The sequence below is a fragment of the Actinia tenebrosa genome, unplaced genomic scaffold (assembly GCF_029948245.1).
Source record: "Actinia tenebrosa isolate PJP-AT-01 unplaced genomic scaffold, QUT_ActTen_1.0 PGA_scaffold6__47_contigs__length_16458017, whole genome shotgun sequence".
NCBI lineage: Eukaryota > Metazoa > Cnidaria > Anthozoa > Actiniaria > Actiniidae > Actinia > Actinia tenebrosa.
This window is the reverse complement of record NW_028292583.1, coordinates 14931422-14959404: the sequence shown is the minus strand read 5'-3', so window position 1 is coordinate 14959404 and position 27983 is coordinate 14931422. Positions and strand designations below refer to the sequence as shown.

Genomic DNA, 27983 nt, shown 5'->3' with positions numbered 1-27983 from the left:
TACAGTAAAATAATAGGTTTATTTGTTCCACTATTTGTTGGCCTGCAAATATTTATAAATAATTTGTTTGTGAACTGTACAATATGGGGTATGTATGAAATCAAATTTGGAGAGGAGCAGACGGACAGAAGTTTTTCAGTAAAAAACCGATGGGACTAATACATTAGGACAAATAGTGTGGTTGATCAACGCTTCTGAATTTCCACGCAAGATTGGGGTATACGGTTTGGTTATAATTGGGGGCGCAAGATGGCCGAGTTTATATCAAGCTATATGATCTTGCCCTAGTTTCGGCCATAACATATGGGGTAATACAGACGATAAGTCGGCCTTTTAACGCTATTAACAATTTCTACCTAAATAGAGAATTCATTACATTATTTCTGTTTTGTTTTATTATTTTTTTAATTGTCTTTAAGGAGAACGGCTCTACTATTTCTGTCAAAGGAGTCGATCCTCTGAAAGCTTGATAGTAGGCTCTCGTGTTACTAGAAAAGGTCGTCGGAGAAAAACGTCCGCTAAAGGAGAAAGGGCTTTCTTCTTTGATGTCAGAGAAGCTTCTGCGGCATCCACACTGGTGTATTTCAGTTATTTGCTATTTTCTAAATCTAAACCTCAGGTCTCTTATCAGGAAAGTATTCGTCAAGTTGGGTCGACGCCATAAAGAGACTCGTATGTCGGTGGGTCATTCGTAAATCCTTCATTATCCAGCCCCCTCTCCGCCTCTATTGACCGTTCTTCAACAGTCTCCTCTGTACAACCACTATTTCTCCGTCCAACGTCTCTCGCTGGCGACTGTTCTTCGTCATCCTGGTTTACCGCCTCGGCATATGGAGGAGGACGATCCTCCGCGATTAAGCAATCAGGAATATCGTCCAGCGGAGGGACGCGCATTGGAGGGATGACCGCTAGGTCGTGATCACGTGGACGAGAGTTTGGCCGTCGACGATATCTCTTTTTTAACAGCCAATACGTGAAAATAATTGCTAGTGTAATCAAGATAAAGCCAGCGAATACGATTAGGGATATAGTTATTGCTGAAAACAGAAAAGGAAAAAAACACTCAATATAATACTCCAAGGTTGTGTTTTTTTTCCCAGATTTCCCGGGTTTTCCCGTGTGTAGTCAAGTCTACAGAATATTGGCGGCTTTTTCTGCGCTATAGGTATTTTAATTTTTGCTGCGCTCTTCACAAGCATCACAATTCCATCCTTTAGTTTACAACTTCTTGAAAATCAGAGATGGTGGAAGCATGAGTGAAGTAGCGGTGAGAGCGCCCGCCTCTATTTTTCACAGAAAAATGCCGATATGATATAGATATTGGAATGACTAAATATTATATACATAAAAAATATCATCAAGGTCTTACCTCCAGCTGCAAGAGAACCAGAGCTTGTTGTTCCTGGCAAAAATGTAAAAATACAAACATCATTGCAACAATAATATTAAAACAAGGTGTTTCTGTGACGATGTCGGGAAACACAAAGTTTTCAAGACTACTGAGCACGTATCACGAAAACTCCTTGATAGAACTTCATGAGAGTCGGCCTTTCTTATCTCCGCATAAATTACGTTCAACGGTAGAATATTATTAGATAGTTTAAGATTCTCGTTTACGGCAAACATGAAACGTCAGATGACCATTAAAAAATTATTTAAAATTAGTGAAAAGCAATCGCAAAAATCTCCAAGTCGTAGATAAACAAAAGAATACTTGTCTTTGTCGAGAAGGTTTGCTAAAGGTAAAGTGAAATGTAGGGAAACGATGAAAACGTGGTCACGTTTGCCGTTTGCGGGAAGGAAAAACGGGAATCTTAATCTACTTAATATCAAAAATAACACATTTCCATTGCAAGAAGGCAATTACAATCCATGACTGACTCCCCTTTAAACCTCGTCCAAACGTATCTAGCCGGCGTAGCGGCCAACAAGATAATCGCGTGGGGTTGGGATTCGGAAGGCAATATCCTTTCCAACCCCTCTCCGAATCTCAAACCCACGATTATCGAGGGCCGGCCGCTACACAGGCTAAATATCCGGGTATTTCTGAAAACGGATTTTTCAGTTTTTTTGCGGGTTGGCCTCGAAAACGAAACTTTTTGGTAACCGGATACGTGTGGACGGGTGAAAACGGATAAGAAAGCACTGCACGTGTGGAAGAGATTTTTTAAAGAAGCGGCCCGTAATAAAAAAAATTGGCATTTTCCAAAAGTATCAGGATACGTGTGGACGGGGCCTTAATCAAGGCAGAAAAACTTGGATTGAATTACCGACCAACCATAGAGCCGACAAAGCAGGTGTTGGGGGACCTCACTCAAGTCCTGACCAAGCATAGAGCCGACCAAACAGGTGTTGGGGGACGTCACTCAAGTCGGTTTCCATGGGGTTGTCGGGGAAAAATAAAGTCTTCAAGAGCTCGTTTCAAGGAAACGCCTTGATACAGGTCCACGTAAACCGCCCTATTTTGTCGCCGCGCGAATTGTAGAATACCTACGTTCAACAGAAGGTAATTAAAAAACCACGATCATCGAGGGTTTGCGATTGGTTCAGTGAAATGGGAAGATCAAGAAAATTTAGGACAATTATAATCCATTATGGACTTACCTTTTATCATGGCAGAAAAACTTGCATCGAATCCTTGACCAAGCATGGAAGTGTTTCCCGACTCAAAGTGCACGAACAGTCGTCTGTCAGTCGACCGAAACCTGACAGACGACACTTCAGTCTTACAAAACTTGCCGAGGCTTTTACTAAAGGAATAGTATCCATCTCTAACTTCGACATAACCAGATGTACAGGGCTCTAGTAGGGAAATGCGGTTGAATATCAGTTGCACTTGGTAGCCATAATGAACGGTGATTTTCCAAGTGCATTTGATGTCAGGAGGAAACGGAGCTGGATATCCGGGACTTGTTAGACTACCTGACATGCTCTCGCCAAAATTCAGGTTAGTGTTCCATGATTGGTCGAAATCCCTAGAGCAGTTACCTAGCAACGAAATAGAAGGGTTTGAATCAGAAGCAAGGTCGAATGAGACTTTTTGGCCGCAGAGAAGTAACTAAATAAGCAACTTAGATGAAATAATGGTGGCAGCGGTGAGAAGCAGCCGGTCATGCGCACAAAACCATATACACCCATTTTAAAAAACGTTGTCATCGCCAAAGGCGATAGGCGATAAGCGAAAAGCAATAGGACTCAGTTGTGTTTCTACTTCTCATTCTCGTCAAGAACATGGACCTTAGTGTAGAGACTGAATCAATGTTCTTTGTATTCAACGAGACCATTTCCATGTCGGAATGACTTATTGCCTATCGCCTTTGGCGATGACGACGTTTGTTGAAGTAGGTGTATACTACACTTAAAAACTGATTAAATATGTAATCAAAAGAAAGACTAATACTAAAACTTACCAGCTTTGATCATTCTATATGTGACATAAAATCCTTTGTACGCTTCACTGGTCGTGTGCTGTGAAATAAACCTCAGCCACAATTCCCTACCACTTGAATAGATCCTAGAAGCGCTTTGCACATTACAAAACCGTCCCTTGAATGGACTATTCGAAGAACCTCCATCACGGACCTCTATATAGTCTTGAGCACAAGGAAGTGGGAAATGTATCGATGTAAAATTTAGCTCCACGTGATAGCCTATCGGAGCTCTTACATGCCATGTGCACTGCATTCCACGTGTGTAGGGCAGAGGATAATTAGGGCTGGTGATATTCCCTCTAGTGCTATTGACGACTAAATTGTCATTGAGATCATGAGGATTTCCTTTTGAACATATTCCTGGACCTGTAAGAAGATTTTCATTTTATTTCAACGGACGATAGACAGGTTAAGTTTGAATGTAATGTTTGGTTTTCCATTTGAAATCACGTGTCATTCCCTTCTTGGGGTCAAACGCGATGAAACATTGCACGCAATATTTGACGCAACAGGACTATTCCAGCGCGCAAGTCCATCCGCCTGAAATTTGTGACACAATTGAACACAATTTCCTGCAACAATTTCGAAGTCGAATCGCGTTCTACTTCTGCAATAATCCGAGCAACAAATTTCATTGTTTGAATGTACCTACATTGCGTGCGGTTATCAAGCAATCAGATAGAGTTGTAATTACAACCACTGACCAAACTTCCTGGAGTCGCAGGCGCCTTAGTAATCGCGTCGAGATAGATAGACCAATATTGCGCGAAATGTTGCAATGTGCGTTAGTTAGCCCCCTCTCATTTCTGTCGCGTGCAGAGCTGCTTACGATGTTTCGCAGCGGGGACTGCACTTTTAAAAAGAGCTGCAAATCTTAAGAACACATCACTGTGAACTTACCAAGCTCAAGAATGAAGTGAGACAACTTGAATCCTCTACACCCTGCAAAGGTGCTACTTTGAAAAACCAACGTGATAGCATTCCCAGTTGAAAACATGTCAAAAGGCAAATTGCTTCCACAATATCGGCCAAGACTTTGGTCTGAGATATCTTTGCCATCAAACCCTTCCACAAACTCGAAACTACAAGAGGAATAGAGCTGGAAGTCGTGAAAGTGAACTTGGATCCTAAGTGAACTTGGTACTGTGATGTGCCAGGTGCATTTGAGGTTAGGGGGGTAGGGGTGGGGGTAGTTTGGAGTGGTGAGCACGCCTGGTGTGTCTTTAATGAGGATATTGTTTTCTTGGTCGGTGTTTACTGGGGAACACCTCCATGGTTCTAAAGAGAAGACAAAAATATTCTTTACTTCGGTATTGATTCTTTTTATAATTAGATTATTTGAATGAATCAAACTTAATGCGATGACGCGGTAACAAATGTTCGGTGAAATTATAAAGGCCTTATTTGACGTCAGTGTTCCTTCAGCTAGTAGCGGGTCTTCCAGAGAGTTGACGGTGCGCTGCACTTTATCCCCCTCTGTCAAGTCATCAGTGGTCTGTCTTAATATTCAAAGCTGAAGCTACACGGATTAGAATGAAGTCGAAACAGATGTCTGAGATCCTGAGGATGGAACCGTGGAAGACCTCACACAAACCAAGTGAGCTACGCATGCTCCTAAAATCATCTCGAGCATCAGTCTTGCTCTACAGAATTTTACCTCTTCTTAAAATAACATAACGTATGTCTAAAGAATATGTTTTGTAACTCACCAGGGGTTACGGCGCTGTAGAAAGCCTGGAACCCAGTCATCTGCTCTGAATAATCAGACACAAACATCATCCACATGTTATTCGACGTGGAGTAAATATCATAAGGTATTGTGATGCCACATAAGTTTTCTTGCGTCTTCAATGGACTTGAACTATTGTCGCCATCACGAACCTCAACGAAGTCATAAACACAGCCATGATTTTCGACGTTAAACGCGACAAAGTGAAGTCTAATACGATATCCAGAAGGCACTGTTATAATCCAAACGCACTTAAAGTCTGATGGATACTTTGAAGGATAGTTGGGAGTCATTATGACGCCTTTTTTGTCATTAAGTTGGATGTTTGAATTCATTTGTTTGGTGTTTATCGTTGAACATGTTCCTTTTGCTGGCGAGAGAATGAGAATATATATTATATAATTTCCCATCACACGAACAAGCAAGCAAGCAAGCAAGCAAGCAAGCAAGCAAGCAAGCAAGCAAGCAAGCAAGCAAGCAAGCAAGCAAGCAAGCAAGCAAGCAAGCAAGCAAGCAAGCAAGCAAGCAAGCAAGCAAGCAAGCAAGCAAGCAAACACGCACGCACCAAGAAAAAAAAAACGGAGACAAGCAGAAAAACAGACCGAACGACCGACTGACTAACCGACCGACTAACTGACGTCCGACCAGACAAACTAACCAACTGACTGACCATACTCAGAGGCAAGAATGACGAAATGGTCCCGTCACTTACCATACGTCACAGCCTCATAAACGCCAACGATACTCAATCTTGAAAGATTTCTCATATTACTAGACCGCGCAACAAACTTGACCACGAGATATCCCCCGGTGGAAAACATCACCCACGGAGGAACCGAACCACAGAACTTTCCGTTTCCTTCACTATTTTCTCCATCAAAAATCTCTACGAAGGAATCCCGACAGTCGCTCTCAAGAAGAAACTTCGTAAAACTCAGTCTAACTTGATGACCATTCGGTGGTTTGATTTTCCATAGGCACTGAAGACCTTGGTCAGGATCACCGTTTTCCGTATGTATTGTAAAACTGCCATTATTCCTGGTTAAAATAATGTTGCTGTTTTCTTGTTCGCTGTTTAGTGTAGAGCACTTATTTATATCTGAGAAATGAAAAATATCCATGAGCTATATCACTAAAACGACAAACGGGGATGTTTCAGGTAATGCAGAGAGAGAGGAGAGAGGAGAGGAGAGGAGAGGTTTGAAATAGCTTTATTGGCATGACCTACAATTTACAGGTATTGCTAAAGCAGAGAGGAGAGGAGAGGAGAGGAGAGGAAAGGAGTGGAGTGGAGAGAAGGCAGTAATCATTTGATCATATTTGATGCAATTCCCCAATTCGATTTTCATCTTACCTTTTTTGAGGAATTCATATTTAATAGCAAATGCCTCGCTTCCAATCCACGAAGACAGTTGATTTATTTGAACTCTTAAAACTGCAGTTCTATCGGGTAAATATATTTTGGCTGGATTTTCAATTTTACAATATCTCGAGACCAGCTTGTCTTCTTGTACAAAATATCCCTTATATACATTGAAATTACTTTGCAAACAACTAGTATTTTTATCAAGTTTTAAAGCGTTGATAGCTATCTTGATCCCATAGCCTGGCGGTGCTCGCAGCCTCCATAAACATCGAAGAGGTTTTATGTTATAATTATATGAATTGTTAAAATGAGCGAAAATATTCCCTGAAGCGTCTCTTAGGATAAGGTTTGCATTTTCTTCTTGTGTTTGTAGTGCGGAGCATGTTGTACCTTTAAAGAGGAGAACAGACTAAGATTGGTCATTGCGTATATTTACGTGATACTAGAGTTGGGATTCCTGTGGTTGACTTGCAAATCAAATTGCAAAATGGCTGACAAAACAGCTGTCTCTAATGAAAAACGCCTGTTTTACAAATTTATACCTTATTTAACGTTATCAAGACAAGTCATTATTTATCATTGCTAAATGACAACGTATAATACGTGTGTTGGTAGCTGAATAAATATCATTTAGCTAGAAAGGACAACAAAAGAAGAAGAAGTTTGATTGAGAAAACTTGAAGAATCGATGAAGACAAAAAAATATGGATAACTAAAGGTATTTGTGCTCAGATAATTTTACAAGTAGCTATTTTTTCACTTCTTACAACGATTTGAGTAGATAAAATTATCCTCCAGTTAAGTAAACATTTCATTCAATGAATCTATAACTCTATAATTCATTTTTTTAAATTTCAATCTACAACTAGACCATATACAAAATCCCATAGAAAAGAAACGTGTCTTTACTCCTAAGCCACTATATTTTTGAAGTCACAGTAGCCAACATTTGAAAAGCATACAAACATTATGAGTTGAACAAAATTTCAGTGCTCTAGCACAAATACCTGAAAAGTTACAGAACTTTGTAGTTAGAAGGATTTGTAGAGAGAGAGAACCATGAGCCCTGACCAGCCTCATTTTCATATTTTTGGCACTTTAATAACTCTTATTACTTTGAAACTGTGTGCATACGAATTTTCTTGTGGTCTTTCAATTGGCAACAAAATAATTTGCCAAATAAGTAAGCATTCGATTTATGGAATTTAGAACCACACCCTTTTGCATAAGGTTTGTAGCAAAAAGATATTTAGCAAAAATATTATACCATGAGAATATTTACCTGGTTTTATCGCTGTGTAATTAGCAGAAAATCCAGAAGATTGATATTCATTATCAGAAATGAAGGCAACCAATAAAGTTGGCCCAGATGAGTATAAACTAGGTGGTTTATCTGAGCCACAATAATTTCCCATTACTGGGCTTCCTGTGGTAAAGCCATCATATATGACTAAGTAATCAGATCGACAGTTTGTCTCCAGCCCAATTTTAAAGTTGTCACTAAATTCAAGCTTGATAGAGTAGCCATGAGGGACTTGAATTGACCATGATATATTGGCATTGTTTGGGTAGTATGATGGATGCCCTGGACTGGCGATGCGTCCTTCTGTACCATTTAATATACAAGGATATTGACCAGTACTGCATCCTGAATGGCAACAATAGTCACATATCAATGTCATTGTGAGTCTAAAGTTTTTTTGAAAACATATTTAAAATTAAAATTAAAAATCTAACAATTTTGGATGTTATATTTTAGCATGGGACCATCGTAAACAGATCCCTAAGCTTCATGGTAGTTGAAAGCTTGGATATTGAATGGGAATTCATTTTACTTTTAAGGAGGGAGGAAAACTGGACAATGCAGAGAAAAATCCCTCAAAGCACAACAGAGAACCACCAAACAAGTCTACTCAAATAGGACACCAAGCTCAGGTAATTCAAACCCAATCTAACTGTTACATTGCTGCTTCCTAACACACTAAATTCCTATTAGCCCAGGGGGTGTACTAGGGTGGGTAACATGACGGGGAGGTCCAACGTATTTTTGACAATTTTCATTCCCAGTATTTTTTTGGGTCAAGAGACCAGCCACATATTTTTTTAGGTCTCAAAATGAAACTCGTATTTTTTTGGGTTGTCACATCTCGGAGTTCGATTTTTGTATCAGAAAATTATTTGTTTGATTTTTTTCAGCAAGGCGTGAGTGAATTCCGTAAACTGAAATTTGGATGCCATGTATTTTTTTGAGTGTAAAATTTCAGGTTTGAGTATTTTTTTAGGGTTGCAAAATGAAGCTCCGTCGGACCCACCCACCCCCCCCCCCCCCATCATGTTACCCACCCTAGTACACCCCCTGGGCCTATTATATGTGTGAGTTAGAGCCTTTGAAAAAAGAAAATCCTTGAAAAGCAATAAATAAATTGCAAAATATAGCATTTTTTGTCCTACAAGTTGGCTGCTATGAATTTTAAATATATCTATGTATTCTTTATTACACAAATATTACTGGTTTACGTACCTTGATTACAATTGATCAAAAACCCTTGAAACAGAAACATGCAAACTGAAAATAAACGAAATTTAGTATGAATAATTAATCAATAATTTGAATAACTTGAAACAATTGCATTAATAATGAGAAAGATAAATCCATCAACAGCTTATTTCAAGCATTCTTCATGGTATAGACCCCAGACATTTCATTTATATCATTTATCTTTGACATTAAGGTCATGTATAACTGAATATTTCTTTATTTCTGTTGAACATGTCCAGCCAAGTGTAGCATAATATTGGATCATTAGCGACACAGCTAATTCCATTATAAACAATAATTCATTTTCCTGTCAGTTGAGACATTATATCAAAGATATGAATCCCATTACATATTAATAATACAAAAGATTCTATACTCTGTTAAGCAGGGAAACCTTTTATTTTCCCATAGTAAGGATTCAAGTTTTTCATGAATTAGCTCTGTGGGATTTCAAATAATGTTTTAGTTGAAGCAGTGGAATGATAAAGAAGGAGTTTCTAATAACATTGTTATTTTTTACGCAGTTACACGATGTTTTAATATCACCATCGGTTTCACTTGATATTGATGTCAGTGACATCGAAACTTAACACTGTATATATATTTTTTGGTATTTTTGAGGCAATTAACCATTTTCAAATCATATATGCCTCTTGCAACCTTTGGGTATAACTCAGATGCCACGTAACCAAGACTGAGCATAGCTTGGAGTTTTTTTTACAGTTATAAAGAAAAAAAGGTTGAAAATTAAATACTGTCCCATTTTTAAAAGGTGCTATCAAACCCTTATAGATATGTGTATACCGGTAATAGATCTCGACAAACAAAAACAAAAAAAAAAGGAATTCCAACATGTCTAAAACAGAAGCATTGGTTACTTCCTCAAATATAATTTTATTGTTAAATCTAATTCATGATCTTTAAAGAAAGTTTAGATAATTTTCTTTCTATAATTTTTTGTTTCAAAAAAAAAAAAAAAAAAAAAAAAACATTTGATATTTGCATTCAGTTCGATTAATTCATTTTGATTGATTAGATGTAAAGTAGGACAAATTTTCAACATAATACAAATAGAGAAATGAATCAAAGGGTTTTTAGAAGCACTTGAATACTTCTTTATTTCTTTGCAAGACTACAGTACAGAATTTTTAATATGCGGAGGATGAAGCTGTATTCTAAATACCGGAAAAAAACAAAGGGCATAAGCGATATCGCCAAACTTGAACAAAGCAAAAACCTTCTAGAACTTTTGTGCATATTTTTAAAGTATATGTAAATAGATGAAGGATCCAGATCTCAAAGTTTGCTTCCGTTGGGAAAATAATGCCTTTTATACCTATTTCAATAGGAGTAACTTTATTTAAAAATAATATAATTTTGTAACATAAATCATAGAAAATCTTTTAGCAGAGCGACTAAAGTGAGGTTAAGATAATCATACATAAAGTTCATGATGCCTATTTATGTATTTTTTGTGTATCAAAATTCTAGTCTAACCATATTTAAACGAAATAAGACTCTATGGAAAACACTTATGGATTTAGATGATGGACTGTAGAAATCAAAAATGAACACTCCGATATTTGGAGGTGCGGGTTACGATCGTTAAATCTCTATAGCGATCGAGAAGCCTGATTTATGATGTTTTCTTCGAAGGAAATCCTCGTGTATGCGTGTATGTAAACTACAAAACCACTACATTACCGGCTAAAATAGTGCTTGTCTTCAGTCCGGCGTCAAAAACTAAAGACAATATAATATCGACTGCTGTTTGTACAAATTTGATCGCTTTCAGTGAAATATACGCACTTACCTACACGGGGTATGTAGTTTGACATTTGGCATAGTTTGATCGATTTCTTGGAATACCAACTGAACGAGATTTAAGCCAACATATCATTTAGTTACTAGTAATAATCTAGTTTACATGTAAAGCCTTGGAAAATTACCTAAGGAAGACTATAACAAATATACAGTCTATCATAACACGTTCAAATCAAATACTCAAGATTTAGTTGTACCAGGAGATTTTACGTCACTCGAGCGAGAAACGCCTGACGGAAATGAGTTGTTTCACGCGAGCGCGCGCGCAAATGCACGTCAGAATTCACTATTACATCACAAGTTTCTCTCTTATTTCCCCATTTTGTCGACTTTAGTTAGAATACAGTGATTTGTCAAATATATATTGAGTGAATTATTATGGATCATAGTTCTGACGAATATAGCGATGAATATGACAGCGGGTTGGAGGAAGATGTGGAGTCAGGTTCTACGGGAAAGAAAGGAAAAGAATCGGATATCAATGTGGTAAGAAGCTTTGATTGATTGATTTTCATAGAAACGCTCGCTCTTTTTGAAAAATAAAACACCCCGAAAAATTAGAAAAAAGGAGACTAATTGATTTACACAAGTGTAAGATGTTATCCAATCTTTAAGAAAAAAGACAACAAACGAAAATCGAGTGATATAAAATAAGCTTAAAATAGATGTCTGCAATTTCAGCCTCAGTGAAAAAAGAGGAAAACGGAATTTTTTTTTTTGAAAAATAAAGAAATGGTGGAGCGGGAGGAATAGTTGCTAAAAGTATCATCATCATTGTTATTATTATTATTATTATTATTATTATTGTTGTTGTTAATCATAAGGAAAATTATTAATTGTTGTTGTCAAGAACGTCATTATTGACGGTAATTCTTTAATTATAACACGATAGGCAGTGGAGAGTCAACTCACTTGTCCACCAATGATTCGATTAGAAGATCAAATGAATAATGAGAGCCTCGAAATGTTGCAGCAGATTTTTCAGGTATGTATATGCTTCGAAGTTTTCTGAAAAAAGAAGAAGATTTAAGAAACTCTACGAAAAAGGAAAAATCTTTAATCTAGCTGATAGTACATTGTTAGTTGTTTTCGTTTTTTAAAAGTTTGAATTACATATACTAAAGTGGCTCGGATGGCCACTTTAAATGGCGGTCCCTTCATAACCAATACTAGAGGGACGTAAAAGAACCACTGGGGACGTAAAAAAACAACAACAACAAAAAAAAAAAAACAGCGACCTCATACTAACCATCTCTCATGATTGTGAGTTCCTTTGAGTATATATATGTGTAGAAATGGGCGCTCAGTATAAATCATGAATAATTATCATTAACCAGGAAGCTGACGAGGACGGTGGAGGGGGACTTGACCTGGACGAGTTCCGGCAAGCGATGATCAAGACAATGGCGGGAAGAGGAGAAATAGTAAGTGTCAAATGCGAAACGTTTTTCAGTTTAAATTTTCAAGGTGATACATGTAGCGATTTAAATATATATAAATACATATATTCATATTTAAATCGCTGTATCACCGTGAAAACTTAAGCTGAAAATATGCGCAGCGGCGTTGAAACAGTCGTACATACGCCCTTGCACTATTTTTGCGCATTAGGCAATATGGCGATGATTCGCGCCGGATGACTCCAAAAACCGATACTCATTTCACGCAAAAACCATTCGATATACCATGACGTCTACTGCGGTATAACGATTGTTAACATATCATTCTTGTTTATTTTTAGCCTGATGACAACCAGCTGTCAATCATATTCATGAAGGTGGATGCTAACTGTGATGGCACAGTAGACTGGGTATGAACCGCTACTTAAATATTAGCAGATGTATTAAAAAACTACTTAACTGCAAAGTTACGGAATATTTTATTTCAGCGGTTCAGAACGCATGCGCCTTAGAGCTTAGAGAACGGTTTGTGACTGAACAGAGAGAGAGGGGGGGGATTTTCACCTCAGACTTCCACAGGTAGTCCGAATGAAGAGACCTAGCAGAGTTCAGTTGTGCGTAAACTAACAACATATTTTTCTTCATTACAGGAAGAATTCTGCTCCTACATGCTAATGGAGAATCAACTCAAGGATGTTATGACCAGTGTGGATAGAGAGGCAAGTATCGATGACATCTGCCAAAAGCGTCCGCCCGTGTCAGACAGACAACTGTCTGGTAGGCCAAGCTTTTAGGAATTTGCGGGAATTATTAAAAATATTTTTTCAGTCAGCAAGCGTTTATATCTTTCTTAAAAAGTTGAAAATCTTTACCATAATATGTAAGTTTTTGTTTCCTTGCAGATGGAGTTCCCATATCCTGCACGTGAGATTCCAAGGTAAATTTGGAATTATGCTTTTATTCATCAGTTGCCATTGATCGACAAGCAAGACAAAAGATATAGCGGCCATGTTGAATGATCCAAAAAAAAATGGCGGCCATGTTGGATGATATAACAAAAGATATGGCAGCCATGTTGGATGATATAACAAAAGACATGGCGGCCATGTTGGATGATATAACAAAAGACATGGCGGCCATGTTGGATGATATAACAAAAGACATGGCGGCCATGTTGAATGATATAACAAAAGACATGGCGGCCATGTTGGATGATAAAACAACAAAAGACATGGTTGCCATGTTGGGTGATATAATGAAAGATATATATGTATATGACCACCATAATGATACAACAACGTAACAACAACATTCACCAATGTCTTTGAAATACAGTTATATTTTCGATGACTCCAAACTAAAAGCTTTTCTTCCATTGTTGATCGATATCCGCAGCTCGCATCGCGACACCATACAAAGGATAACGTATTACCCTAAGATGACACACGGTGGAGATGACCCTGCAGACAACATTGGCGGTCGATACCTTACTGTCAGTAAAGACGGCATCCTTCATTTCTGGAGCATGGACCTTCACAACCTCAGGACACATACCGTAAGATACACAATATAAAGTTAAAGGAAGGCTGGTGAGCTCTGCTAATACGCAGCCTCTTCCCACTATGGTCGTGGGTTTAATCCTCAGATCCGCCATCATATGGGAGTAAGGACTTAAAAAACCGTAGGCTCTGTCTCCCAGTCCTTCCTAACCTACAGTAAATGGGGGACATAAAAGAACCTGTTGAATTATTCGTGTAAGAGTAGGGGATTGTCTCCCGGTTCAACAGCCTATCCCAATTTGGAGGCATAATACTAATCTACTAACATTTCACACTCATGGTTGTAAGCACACTCATGATTGTAAGTGCCTTGATATGCAGGCCGTAAAGTCCTCCACTGCTTATGAATGTGAAGCGCATTGAGATATTTAAAATACGCTATGTAAGAACCCATTAGTTATTCATTTATTTTAGTAGAGTTGCTTGTTGATTCTCTACTGTGCTTTAAGTGGTTTACTTGGCTTGGATGACTGGGAAATCAATCACTATGTGATTGTCGTGACATTGAGAAACAATCTTAGTGCTATGAAAATAATATCTTTTTCTAAAATATAATATCTTTTGCTATATCATCCAAAGTAATATTGTCCATATTGTGCAGCTGCTTGAAGGCAAGTCATCGTCCACACAGAGGACAATGTGGGTGACAGACTGTGTTGTGTTACCAAATGCCAAGAAAGTTGCTGTGTCTTCTGCAGACAGAGAGATAGGTTAGTTAGTATAGATGAACACTGATTTATAATTAGTCCGCAATCGATCGACTTTCAGATGCTACCTGACTCGCAATCTGATTTGTTCAAAAGACACCTACTTCTTACGAATAGAATACCCCTGAAGCTGCACCATTACATTTTGCCCTTACACTTTGTTTATAATTATACACTTATTCCAAAAAGCGTTGTCATCGCCAAAGGCTATATGCTATAGGCAATGGGTCATTCAGACATGGAAACATTTTCGTTGAATTCAAAGAAAATTGAATCAGTGTCAACACATAAGGTCCATAATCTTGACGAGAATAAGAAGCAGAAACACCTGAAGTTATTCCAACTATTCTTGGATCTTGGAATAACCTATCTCCTTTTGCTTTTTGCCTATCGCCTATATTGCCTATTGCCTTTGGTGATGACAACGTTTATTAAAATAGGAGTTTAAGAATTAATTTAAAGGAACAAGAACGAAAGTATAGACAGTGGGATGTATGCCATGACACTGACCTTGCATGTTGTTTTGTTTATTAGTATTTTACGACTGCTCAGCAAATAGCTTTGAAAAACAGTTTGTTCTATGTGGACTGGAATACTGTGTAGTCACTATGGACTATTGGTAAGCACTTGTCTTCTTTGATAATCTTTCTAAGGCTTTTTTTGAGTTCGATAATCAAGATGCATTGTGGTCTAGCTGTGCTGTAACGTCACTTCCGCTACGTCACTTACGTTTACCGCCATGCGCGGATCAAGTTTGTAAGTTTGGTAGGTTTTTAGGCAATAGGTGTTTTCACCCCACTATTTGTACCTTTTTCACTACAAGTACACTAGAATAAAGAGTTTAGCCTTGTTGTTGTAGTTCTGGTTACGCCTGATTCTTCCGGAGTCGGAACACTAGTTTCATTACAAACAACACAAAATAAGGCATGAAGAGCAAAAGATGTAAATTTGTACCAAGTTAGACCACAATGCACCAAGTTCACTAACTCAGAAAATATCTTGCCTCCATAGTCGTGGACCAATGTTTAAAACTTCTTCAATTTCAGGTTCAATCCTCACAAGCTCAACGAAAGCGTGTTGCTGTTTGGTGACGCTGGTGGGTCTGTGAGATGCATCAAGTTCTCGGCAGCTGTTAATAATCTGTTTGATCTCACTCTAGGACAAGCAATTCCATCAGGTAAGACAATAATCCTGTCCTAAATGTTATAGTCTAGATCTGAGCATTTCTTTCCAATCGCCATCTTGGATTGTTACCGGGACTTCGCGCCAGAGCGAGGCTGTAAAATATGTTATACACAGATGTCCTGAATAGATCTCTTTAGCTTAGGCGTAGTGTTTTCCCTTCTGAGACCACATGTCATATCCTTGAAAATAACATTCTTTTTTTTTAAGCACATAGTTGCGCATGAGAAGACACATGAATATAGATACAACTCAAACAAATAATCTTATTCTCAAGAGAATAATGGACATGTGATCTGTAATGGCAAAGTAGGGAAAGCACGGGTGGCGTACGGGTTCGGTGTTGTGTGTGAGCAGAGTTTATAGTTGGTTCTCTCCTGTTTTTCGAGGGTTTTTCTCCGGGTTTTCCGGTTTTTCTCCCCCCTCAAAAATCGACTCCTAAATTCCAATTCTATCACGGAATGAGGGCCACAGGTTTGTTAGCCTCTGGCTATTAAGTGCTACTCTCGTGAAAAAAGGACGCAGATTTTATTTTAAAACGTTACGCCCAAGGTAAAAAGTTCTATAAGAAGTAAGTTTTTCTCAGACGAAATCGTTTTTTTTTTCAGTTAACTGTCGCCGAGTTTCATTAGCTGAGATTTTCCTGGGGAGACATGCAAATGTCCAAGCCATGCAGTTTAATGTAAGTTAATAGAGGTGGAGTTAGAGAAAACCGGTAAATGAGCAAATTCCGGCGCCCATAATGCAAGCTTGGACTGCCTGTGGTTAGATGGCAGAACAATAAAATCCCTTTGCTCAGGGGAATTGGATTCTTTCTCATGTAAAACGATTGTATTATTCGTTTGCTGCTCGTGATATTTCCATTTTCTAACCCGTCATGCAGGAACTTCACGAGGACTGGGTCCGTAAAGTCAGGTATTACCCAACACTACAGTGCTTCATCTCGTGTGCTTCATCTTCTAACAACTCCATGTACCTTGGTGACTTGGATCGCAAGAAAACGTGAGTATATATGCGCTGACTAAATGACCGGCAGTCGGTCAAGGACTTGTTCCAAAACACTAAATGGCCCTAAATTTTTGGAAAACATCTTGAAACGCACCCATGCAGAAACGTTTTTTACAAAGTATCCAGTTAACTAACATTTAGATGCTCAATGAGAACTTCTCATTCGTGTTTCTAGGAGATCAATGTTCCGTACCCGAAAAGGCATCAATTCTTTTGACTACTGCAAGGAATGGAACGTTATTGGTCAGTATCATGCCGACAAATTACGCAAATACGCCAAAATTATATGTCTTCACCGACAGGGGCATAGCGAGGTATCGATTATAGGGGGGCAATGTGCCATTTTCCTGCAAAATCCACAGGAATCCCAAATGAATTAATTAAATTTTGGTGGCGAAAGCAAAACTTTTTTTGCGGGGGGAGGGGCACGTGCTTCCCGTTCCCACCTCCCTACGTAATTCTTTCTTTGCCATAAAACTCTAAAACCCTTTCAAATTTTAAATCCATATCCATACTCAAATGTCTTTAAATATTGATAACCATTCAGTCTTCAGGCTGAGGGTGTTTACTCGCATCGCCTGAAAAGCAGTCCAATTTCTTATATATATATATATCTTTATTTCAGTTACTGGTGGCTTGGATCATCACCTGAGATTATGGAATCCCTACGTACCTACAAAACCAACTTCTGTAAGTAAGACAGAAATATACGTCAAATTAGTTGATCTCTAAAAACCTCACTCCTTTATCCAAATAGATGCTTTGCACCATCACGTGACGGGAGCGTGTTACATGACAGGAACAATAACGTCGTTTTACATGAGAAAGAATTCCCGAGAGCAAAGGGGTTTTATTATTCTGACATTTAACCACAGGCAGCCCAAGCTGTATAATGGACGCTGGCACGTGATGGTGCAAAGCCTCTATACAGGAATCCAACTATTCTGGAATCGAGGGTGGTGTAACGGTAACGCAATCCGAGTCTCTTTGAGTCTCGGGTTCGTACAAAGAATGTGCCTGTCGGAATATTTGTTCGTCCTTAATAAAACCTTGGTGAAGTGTCGACTTTTAATTATGCATAAATTAATCAAACAGTCATCGAGGCTTTGACGACAATAATACTTCTTATTTCCAGATACTGAAAGGACATTCTGCTTGCATAACTCACATACTCATCAACAGTGAACAGGGAGAGATCATCAGCGCTGCTCAAGACAAGGTAAGATACGCGAAGTAATAAGTAATATCATGGTGGATAAAGAAACGATCTGAAAGTGTGTGCGCATTTCAACCAACCTGAACCAATAATGCGCATGTGTGTGCGCGCTCTTACCGATTTGATTTGAATCAAGGTTAAGAATCAAGGGTGGCGTAGCGTTAGTACACTCGCCTGGCCTTTTACCGGCTATTGGCCACATGAAAGAAGGATTTTTGGGCTCACGTGATCTGTTAGTGCAAGTCGTCTGTTACATCGATCTGTGAGTTAGCCTTTGATCAGCCCAGAGGTTGTTTCAGGGTATTGATAGCTGACGAATTGTCTTATTACTTCAAAATGACCTTCAATATCATGGTTTTACAGGTTATCAAGATTTGGGATATGAGGGATTTATGCTGTGTTCAGACCATTCTGAGCAGGACTCTCCTACCAGGTCCTCATCCTATCTCGAGTCTCTACTACAGCAACAAGCTACACTGTATTTTAGTAGGCACTAATCAGGTAAGCTCGCCTGTGTTTTAGTTTTTGAGTTTATCTTTGGGACTTTCCGCGAAACCCTCCTCTTAACACGCCTTGCATGACAAATACGACGGACGGTGTTGTGCCCCATTGTACAGTCTTCCTACAGACTTCCAAGTTTGGTCCTAAGAGGTACTGATACATAAGGCTTGGTTTTTATCGCAGCTGAGTTTACTCGAGGGAAAAAACGAGGACCCTTCAGAAGAGCATGAGGTTGCTAGCCATACGAAGCCGCTGTGTGGAGCTTTGTATAATGACTTGTTTGATCAGGTAAGAAAAATGCTTCATTCTTACATTCCCACATCGGTCGTTGCGTAGCAAGGCATGCGTCACACAACTCGCATTGCGCGAGAATTTACTCTCCACCCAATCAAATACACGAAACACGGCATGAACACGGCGCGGAACCGGTAACGCCAAGGTGCACAGCACTACTAGGCCAATCGCATTGCGCAAAAAAATCAGCCAATCAAAATCCGAGAAAACATCACGGTCACAGCAAGGCACGCATACGGCACTGGTATTTTCATAGTCATAAATCTACGTCTGCCCTGATATATATGTGATCCATATCCTCGTACGTTCCTTTAAAAATCTTCCATCCCAATCGATGACGTCATAGGAACGATAATTGACGCTGTACGTATACTGTTTTAGGTCGTCAGTTGCTGTCACGATTCCGTGGTGTGTGTGTGGAGCCTGGAGAATGGCGAGAAGATTATACAGTTTGCTAATGCGCACGGTGATTCAGAGATAACAGCCATGACTTTTGATCAGTCCAAGAGACGACTCATCACAGGAGCACGTGATGGGAGTGTAAAGCTATGGAATTTTAATAACGGGTGTTGCCTTCGAGCCATTGAACCTGTGGATGACGAAGAGGTACGCTGGTTGGAGATTTTCTGCATTTATTTTATTTTTTATCTCGAATCAAAATCGAATAGTGAAAGAAATAAAATACGCGGGCTTTCATTGGATGCGAAATTCATTTAAACCATTACTTTTTCATATCCATTGAATGAAACTTTTTTTTATAATCTAAAATATAATATGACTATTTAACATATATTGAAAGGACCTTTTTCGTAATCCAAAAGGTCTTTTTACTGGATGTGAACTCCATTAGACCATGACTATTTCACATCCATTGAAAGGACCTTTTTCGTAATCCAAAAGGTCTTTTTACTGGATGTGAACTCCATTAGACCATGACTATTTCACATCCATTGAAAGGACCTTTTTCGTAATCCAAAAGGTCTTTTTACTGGATGTGAACTCCATTAGACCATGACTATTTGTCATCCATTGAAAGGACCTTTTTCGTAATCCAAAAGGTCCTTTTACTGGATGTGAACTCCATTAGACCATGACTATTTCACATCCATTGAAAGATCCTTTATCGTAATCCAAAAGGTCCTTTCACTGGATGTAAACTCCATTAGACCATGACTATTTCACATCCATTGAAAGGACCTTTATCGTAATCCAAAAAATTATATATTTTGGTCAACGTAAAAGAATTGGTTTTGGTCAAGGCGAAACAAAAATTTAAAGAAAATAGATTAAAGAAACTTAATGGACAAATGTAGCTTGACAAATATAACTTAGGTTTCTTTTTGCTGCCAAAAGTTTAATTGTTATACCCACTTCGTTGGGAGAGGGGAAGGTGTGTGTAATGTTTTACACGTGGCTCGCGGGCTGACACAGTTGATGCTCGTAAAACGTTGACTTTTTTTACGAAAAAACTAAAACCACTGACACCATTGATACCTATTTCAGTTGCTCTTTTAGAATTTGGTAGTTTTAGTTCTAAAATCCAAAATTGTGGAAAATCAGAATCTGGATCTACTCATTGGAACGGACTTTTTTTAGGTGGAGTGTGGAATCGAGACAAAACTTTTCTTCAGTATTTCAACTTAAAAGCTATGCAAAAAATCTTGTATTGCTTGTAGGAGTGCTTTGATGTATTTGTTTTTAGGAATAAGCGAAAAACTTGGCTTTTTTGAGAAGGAAAAAGTTAAGAGTACACAGTGAAAATTTGAGTTTTTGCTCTTTCTTTTCATCTTCTTCGAACAAGATATCGAAAACGACGTTCGAATATTCTTCACATGTGGCCATGCTTAAAAGAAAGAGGGCAGTCGTACAGTTATCATAGACTCCAAAAGGATGGATATAACGCATTTATGATATTCAAATGAAATTTTTCACAATGGTTTTTGAAAAGGGTTTAGGAGTAAATTATGAGGTTTCAAGGTCGGGCCAAGATCAAAAAGTGAAAAACACAAATAAACGAATAGTCCGGTTGTACCTTGCTTCCTCAACGGAAGGCATCTCGTTGGCTCTTTTTGCTCCTTGGGCTTCCTGTTTCTGTTTCTGTTTCCCAGTTCTTCTCTGCCATAAACTTTAACAGGGTTCCCAACAGAGAATATGTGGGGTAGCCTGCGGAGGGGGCTAGGTTGTACCTTACTTTATGTCATTAGTTAAGTAAAAATTATAGTAATACTTGATTTTTGATTTTTTAAATTTTTATTTAGATTACAGGAATAGTCTCATTTAAGCAGAGCATTGTCGTAGTTGGATGGAGCAAGAAGATGATTGTTTACAAGTAAGTAACATCATAACGCAGGCAGGCAGGCAGGCAGGCAGGCAGGCAGGCAGGCAGGCAGGCAGGCAGGCAGGCAGGCAGGCAGGCAGGCAGGCAGGCAGGCAGGCAGGCAGGCAGGCAGGCAGGCAGGCAGGCAGGCAGGCAGGCAGGCAGGCAGGCAGGCAGGCTACACTTTTTCCTAACACGTTTTTCTAACATTTTCAGAGATTATCGAGAAGAGGAAGAAGACGTGCCACGTATCTGGCCAGCTCATCACAAAGACGACATATTATCAATATCTTTTTACAGTCCTAACTTAGTAGCAACATCCTGCTATAATGGTGACCTCAAAGTCTGGAATCTCGACACTGGACACACATTATGCGTGTTAAATGCTAACAACTTTAATATTCCGATCATGTCCAAACCGGTCATTCCGCTGGAGCTGAAACGACGTGTGTCGGAGAATAATGCCGGTAACTTATCGTCCTGACCAGTGAAGGGTGGTGCCGGGGAAAACTTCAATATTATCGATACCCTGAAACAACCTCTGGGCTGATCTAAGTCAGGCCGCAGCTAATTCACAGATCGAACCCTGAAACAACCTCTAGACTGATCTATAAGTCAGGTCACAGCTAACTCACAAATCAAATTCTGAAACAACCTCTAGACTGATCTAAGTCAGGGCACAGCTAACTCACAGATCAAATCCTGAAACAACCTCTAGACTGATCTAAGTCAGGCCGCAGCTAACTCACAAATCAAATCCTGAAACAACCTCTAGACTGATCTAAGTCAGGGCACAGTTAACTCACAGATTAAACCCTGATAAACACCCGAATCAAGGGAAAGACCAATACAAACTCTGCTCCTCATATGTAATGCCCAGTCCACGATTCGAACACGAGACTCCAGGGTGAGAGGCGGGTGCAGTACTGCGCTTCTGCGCCACTCCTGATGCCTTGATCATAACGTGCTTGATATCCCAGTCATCAATTAGGAAATGCAGGTTTAAACGAAAATCCATTGACTGACCGTACAATATTTGTTTAGTTCTTAGTGCCGTGCTTGCGGATTTAATGCAACATCGCCGAGTATCTACGATCGATCCCAAACATCTATCAGGTTTCAAATCACCTCTCGGTAAGAGCTCCATTCTGAAAGATCCGTCCCTCCACGCACTTTTCAAACGAGCCAGAAGTATTTGTCCTGTGATGAATAAAGTAGATGTGAAAGACAGTGACTATGACTCAGTTGTCGATAAGGTACATATGCTTTATTGTCTGTCTGTCTGTCTTTCTGTCTGTCTGAAAGTCTTTCTGTCTGTCTGTCTGTCATTCTGTCATAATAATGATAATAATAATGACAATAATGATAATAGATAAAGACTACGACTCGGTTGCCGATAAGGTACATATACTTTATTATCTGTCTGTCTGTCTGTCTGTCTGTCTGTCTGTCTGTCATTCTGTCATAATAATGACAATAATGATAATAATGATGATAATAATAATAATAATAATAATAATAATAATAATAATAAAACCAGTCATGCAGATATTTGCTTAGACTATTCATGCCCGCAATATTCTGTATTCATGTAGCAAAAATGTCTGAAGTTGAAATAAACATATAATAATAATAATAATAATAATAATAATGATAATAATACCATCACCGTCGTCATCTTCATTCTTTATCCTTACCGTCTGATCATCATCATGATCATCATTATTTTTATTATGGCAAGTTTTATTTGTCTGTATATATCATGTTTACATTGACCAGCGGACTAAGTCTAGGCTGGTTAAGTTCATCATTTTTTTTCAATCCTTTCTTCAGCTTATGCATATTCATAGAACTTCTTGACTATATTAACGTTCTGGCTTAAAATCCATTTCTTACATCGTTCTATAAGAAAGTTCACTTCCCTGTCTGTATTTGTAATTGTTCTTAGGTCTTTTCTTAGCTGTTCGTGATGTCCTGCGAGAAAGTCAAACACTATGTTAATCTGATTTACACTTCAGCTTTTGCACTCTTTTTTGATGTCTGCACGTAGTTCCGTGTATTTTTATTGTTTTTCAACAGTTCTCTCCGCAATCTTACCAACTTGACAAACTGTGCCTTCAAATAGTGTCCAAGCATTAGTTTCTTTATCTTTTACAACTATGTATTATTATTATTATTATTATTATTATTATTATTATTATTATTATTATTATCATCATCATCATTATTATTATATTATTATTACTATTACATTATTGTCGAGTTCAAAAAAAAAGCAATCCAGAGCTTTAGTAGGTATAATATTTAGGTCACCCATCCAGGTACTAACCCTCCTAAGCCGGGCTTGACTCAGTATCTTGAAGCCCAAGTTTTTTTCCACTGGGCCACGGCTCTCTGAAATTAGCATAACAAATATCCTTGACCACAATGCACCGAATAGACTAGAACTTTTTAACATTTTATTTTCAACCGATTCCGTGCGTGGCAGAGATGCAAGGGATTAGCCGATATGGTCTGGGGGCCGGCTGGTCTCTCCCCTGATGCTTCGGCTAGAACATTTTCTTGCGTAATTCGTGCACCCAAGGGCAGAAGGATTTAATCGCCGTCAGGTCCGAAGTCCATACGACGCCTCAGCTCTGCGGATGTCTCGGGGGTATGGCAAAGTGGAGTCGATTTTTTGTTGTTTTTTTTTTTCCTTCCTTTTTTTCTTCTTTTTCTTTTTGTTTTGTTTTGATTTTTTTTCCCGTTGTTTCCTTTTTTGCTCTTTTTTTTGTTCTTTTTTTTTTTTTTTCTTTTATTGTTCTTTTATTGTTCTTTTCTTTTTGTTTTTCTTCTTTGTTTTTTCTTGTTTTACTTCTCATTAAATTGTTTATACAATACAAATTAAAACACTCCTGTCCGGAAAAGGTTTATAGGTCCATCCAACCACCGTTTTGTGCTTGGTCGATGTTTGTCTCAGCCGGTCGGTCATGTGGTTCGACCACGTATATATCGAGCCCGTTAAAAGAGAAATGATTCAGATGTATCTCAGTCATGATTCACTGCTGAATCTCTTTCCCTCAGGTTATGTTTCTTCAGAAACGTGAGCACCATCGTGATACGGCAACAATAGTTACCGGAGAGTCCGGGGGCCTCGTGAGGGCTTGGAGTATCTTTGGAGGGGGACTCCTTGGGCAGTTTGTGGCAGGACATACCGAACGAGAATCCATAACAACATTAACAACAGATGAAAACAATACCATGTTGATAACAGGCGATACAATCGGATATGTTAAGGTAAGTACTGGTGAAATGGCTGGTGCAATAGGGGTTTTGCACCATCACGTGACGGCAGCCATGTTAGATGGCAGGAACAATACAACGTTTTACATGAGAAATAATTCAATTCTCAATGAAAGAACAAAGGGATTCTATTGTTCTGCCATCTAACTACAGTCAGCCCAAGCTGAATTATGGGGATGGGGCACATGATAGTTCAAAATATCTATAATAAAAGAGTATCGCATTATAAGACTGGAATTATTTCCATAGATTTTTGCAACGAAAAAGCACGAAAAAAACCTTCCTATCCCTTGAAGATTCATCATGTACATGCAGTTTGTTTGATTTGTCGGTATTCAATTATTAAGTCGTCATGTAATATTAATTTTTCGTATATACCTAGGTATGGGACATTACCGAATATTGCATAAACAAACCAGAAAACGCGAAAACAGCAATTAAGAACCGCTTGAAAGAAAGCCGGGGCTCATTCCTGCCAACGCTCGTCGAGAAGGATTCTACAAATTTTGTTCAGCAAGAAGGAGTAGCAAATAAACCCCCACAGCCGGATAGAGAGGTTAGAACAAATAATGTCGAAACATTTTTCCATTCTTGATTCCCTTTTTCTATTCAACATAAAATTTACTACGTCTTCTGATCAAGTGAGATCAAGTTGATTGAATAATGATGAATAATGACATCACGAGGTTGATGATGATGACATCACGAGGTTGATGATGATGACATCACAAGGTTGATGATGATGACATCACGAGGTTGATGATGATGACATCACGAGGTTGATGATGATGACATCACAAGGTTGATGATGATGACATCACAAGGTTGATGATGATGACATCACAAGGTTGATGATGATGACATCACAAGGTTGATGATGATGACATCACAAGGTTGATGATGATGACATCACGAGGTTGATGATGATGACATCACAAGGTTGATGATGATGACATCACAAGGTTGATGATGATGACATCACGAGGTTGATGATGATGACATCACAAGGTTGATGATGATGACATCACGAGGTTGATGATGATGACATCACGAGGTTGATGATGATGACATCACGAGGGTGATGATGATGACATCACAAGGTTGATGATGATGACATAAGGTTGATGATGATGACATCACAAGGTTGATGATGATGACATCACGAGGTTGATGATGATGACATCACGAGGTTGATGATGATGACATCACAAGGTTGATGATGATGACATCACGAGGGTGATGATGATAACATCACAAGGTTGATGATGATGACATAAGGTTGATGATGTCGCCGATCACGATGTCGATGATGCCATATTATTGATGATGAAAATGATGATCTAATCCATTATCAATATTGCTGATAATGATGATAGCAATAATGATGATGATGATATTGATAATGATTATAATCAACCTGAAAGGTAATACTAGCTAATGTTGCAGATGGTAGGCAGATGTTCATTGATACTCGTGACAAATATGATAATTATTGATTACGTGGATATTCACTGAGCCTGAGAATAATGATTGTTTTAGTATTTTTAATTACACAAGTGAATTTAATAGATATCGGAGAGAGAGGTTCATCCTCCTTTCAAATTGTATTTATCTCTGCAAGCAGCACAAATTGACAAACGGGCATGCACGTGCGCGAGTTATATTCACCTGTAGGTGAATATAACAGCATATGACGTCAATTGTAACCAATGAGCGCGCCGGATTTATTATATTTACTTATGTAAAAATACTAATATTTATTATTTGTTAATGTAGATCAACCTGGTTCCCCCACCACTGTTATTCAAGTTCAGAGCCCACCTCTCCTGCGTGTCTTGCTTAGACTACATCCAGAAGAGAAAACTACTCGTAACGTCATCCGTTGACGCCTCCGTTCGTCTGTGGACATACCAGGGAAAATACATTGGTAAGTCCAAAGATACTATGCAGTAATAAATTAATGTAGGCATCTTGTGAAGCATTCGCTTATTTTCATCGAATTGATGGGTTGCAAGCATTTCCAAGAGAGTTAAAAAACAAAAGCATGGCGGCCTTTGTGGTGCCGTTTACAATGGATGCTAATAAGAAATCTTTTGTTAAATGGCACCAACGCTCCCCGAGAAGCCCCGTTTATAGAGCGTTTTCACTCACGTGACAAGACAGTCATATAGGTGTACCAAACAATATTGTTTTGGTACACCAACATGGCGGCTGTGACATCACCTGAAAACGCTCTATAAAGTACCCTACGTCTTGTTTCCAGGTACGTTCGGCCAAAGATCCCTGTGGAACCTGGGACGAGCAATCAAGGCAGCGAAGAAAATACCCAACGATATCCAACGGGTAGCATCGCCTGACACTATGGCCAGCTTAGGGACGTCAGGTTCACAAAAATGGAGGTATTTGAATGCTGTTTTATTTGTAATGAACGCGGCGGTAATGATGTTGGTGATGATAATGATGACACCTGATGATGATAAAGACAATGACGATGACGGTGATCGTGATGATAATGGTAATAAGATGATGATGGTGATGAGGATGGTGACATGATGATGACGATGATGGTGATAAGGATGGAGATTATATGATAATAGTGATGATGATAGCGATATTGATGATGATATTAATTATGGTTATGATGATGGGAGTGATATGATGGTGATAATGATGGTGATGATGATGGTGGTGATATGATTATGATAATTATGGTTATGATGATGGTGGTGATATGATGATGATGATGGTGATGTAGATAGTGATATCAGGATGATGATGATAGTGATAACTGATATTGATGATGGTGGTGATGATACAAGAGCTGAGCCGAGTCTCAGGATTCTTGCCTTTTGTTCCGTACCTCCTCGAGTAGTAATAGCGTGCTTTTGTTTTCTACAACTGACAGAGTTGCAAAACATATATTACGCATAACCAGGCTTGGTATGCAGCTCGCAAACAAGGCCAAGAAGGTGGACACAGAAGCCGAAACTGTGTCCATCAACATCGAAGAAAGCCTCAAAAACGTCCTTGGTAAGCACTACCAACCCAGAAAGAGACATCGCTCATTACCCAGCTTCCAAAAACCCCAGTTCAACCAGAACCAAGTAGTTGTATATTCATCATTACCGTATAAGGACATGGATGTTCTTGAGGAACCCAGGCTCCCGTCGACTCTCGCACATCACGGCCATAAAGCTTCATCCGCCCATCTCGGTGACACGAATAAAAATGTTCGCAAGTCACATGCGCCGACGAGCGGGACGCCATTTAAGCAAGGGTTTCGTAGACCTGCTAGTCGCGAGTCGGCTCGTCGACATGTTAAGGTTAACAAAAGCCCAGAATGCTTGTCTTGACTCGAGTGAAAAGATTTTCGCAACTCTATATTTTGTTAAGCCTTTGGTATTTTTTTGATTTTCAACTTATTTTGCTTGATAATAAAACGACACTTTCCATAATTTCAGGCATGCTTTTATCATCATCATTGGTATCTTTCCCAACATTTTTTCCCAAAAATAATATTAGTTGAACCCTGGATTAACTACGAATATATATTTTGAAAAAGAAAAACATAATTTGGATGGCAGAAAAATCTTTCGGATAAAAAGTGTTTTTTCAAGACCATTTTAAG

General features: G+C 38.8%; 2 protein-coding genes across 4 annotated transcripts; one reads left to right on the top strand and one right to left on the bottom strand.

The window, feature by feature from the left end:
- On the bottom strand, positions 1-11074 carry LOC116299889 (tolloid-like protein 1). 2 transcript variants are annotated; one of them, XM_031708605.2, is made up of 11 exons: positions 10879-11072; positions 9048-9092; positions 7809-8174; positions 6515-6916; positions 5873-6259; positions 5141-5530; positions 4332-4709; positions 3411-3797; positions 2605-2988; positions 1370-1402; positions 1-1037 (listed from the first exon to the last, which is right to left on the bottom strand). In XM_031708605.2, the coding sequence occupies exons 1-11, from the start codon at positions 10901-10903 to the stop codon at positions 643-645; spliced, it is 3192 nt and encodes a 1063-aa protein (XP_031564465.1). In that variant the 5' UTR covers positions 10904-11072; the 3' UTR covers positions 1-642. The 2 variants fall into 2 exon arrangements, with proteins under 2 accessions (XP_031564465.1, XP_031564466.2); XM_031708606.2 differs by lacking the exons at positions 1-1037; positions 1370-1402 and adding an exon at positions 1411-2490 and having other exon boundaries at positions 10879-11074.
- LOC116299880 (cilia- and flagella-associated protein 337) lies at positions 6908-27810 on the top strand. 2 transcript variants are annotated; one of them, XM_089038648.1, is made up of 28 exons: positions 6908-7244; positions 8369-8461; positions 11279-11375; positions 11782-11874; positions 12227-12313; positions 12631-12699; positions 12940-13008; positions 13192-13226; positions 13685-13844; positions 14450-14558; positions 15090-15174; positions 15602-15732; positions 16346-16419; positions 16621-16739; positions 16921-16988; positions 17371-17435; positions 17881-17964; positions 18325-18462; positions 18646-18750; positions 19138-19362; positions 21015-21085; positions 21290-21540; positions 22118-22329; positions 24137-24349; positions 24738-24911; positions 26132-26282; positions 26619-26754; positions 27261-27810. In XM_089038648.1, exons 4-28 carry the CDS (start codon positions 11812-11814, stop codon positions 27706-27708), a joined length of 3342 nt encoding a protein of 1113 aa, XP_088894774.1. In that variant the 5' UTR covers positions 6908-7244; positions 8369-8461; positions 11279-11375; positions 11782-11811; the 3' UTR covers positions 27709-27810. The 2 variants fall into 2 exon arrangements, with proteins under 2 accessions (XP_088894774.1, XP_088894775.1); XM_089038649.1 differs by lacking the exon at positions 6908-7244 and adding an exon at positions 8095-8209.
- Positions 27811-27983: the final 173 nt, after the last annotated feature.

What these genes read in the sequence shown, in the direction of transcription:
- LOC116299880 (XM_089038648.1), top strand. Translation starts at nt 11,812, where the DNA reads ATGATTCGATTAGAAGATCAAATGAATAATGAGAGCCTCGAAATGTTG. An exon ending in TGTTGCAGCAGATTTTTCAG is followed by an intron (nt 11,875 to 12,226) that starts GTATGTATATGC and finishes ATCATTAACCAG; the next exon opens with GAAGCTGACGAGGACGGTGG. An exon ending in TCCAAGCCATGCAGTTTAAT is followed by an intron (nt 16,420 to 16,620) that starts GTAAGTTAATAG and finishes CCCGTCATGCAG; the next exon opens with GAACTTCACGAGGACTGGGT.
- LOC116299889 (XM_031708605.2), bottom strand. Translation starts at nt 10,903, where the DNA reads ATGTCAAACTACATACCCCGTGTAG. An exon ending in AAACTACATACCCCGTGTAG is followed by an intron (nt 9,093 to 10,878) that starts GTAAGTGCGTAT and finishes GTTTATTTTCAG; the next exon opens with TTTGCATGTTTCTGTTTCAA. An exon ending in TTTTTCTGCCATGATAAAAG is followed by an intron (nt 1,403 to 2,604) that starts GTAAGTCCATAA and finishes CATTTTTGCCAG; the next exon opens with GAACAACAAGCTCTGGTTCT.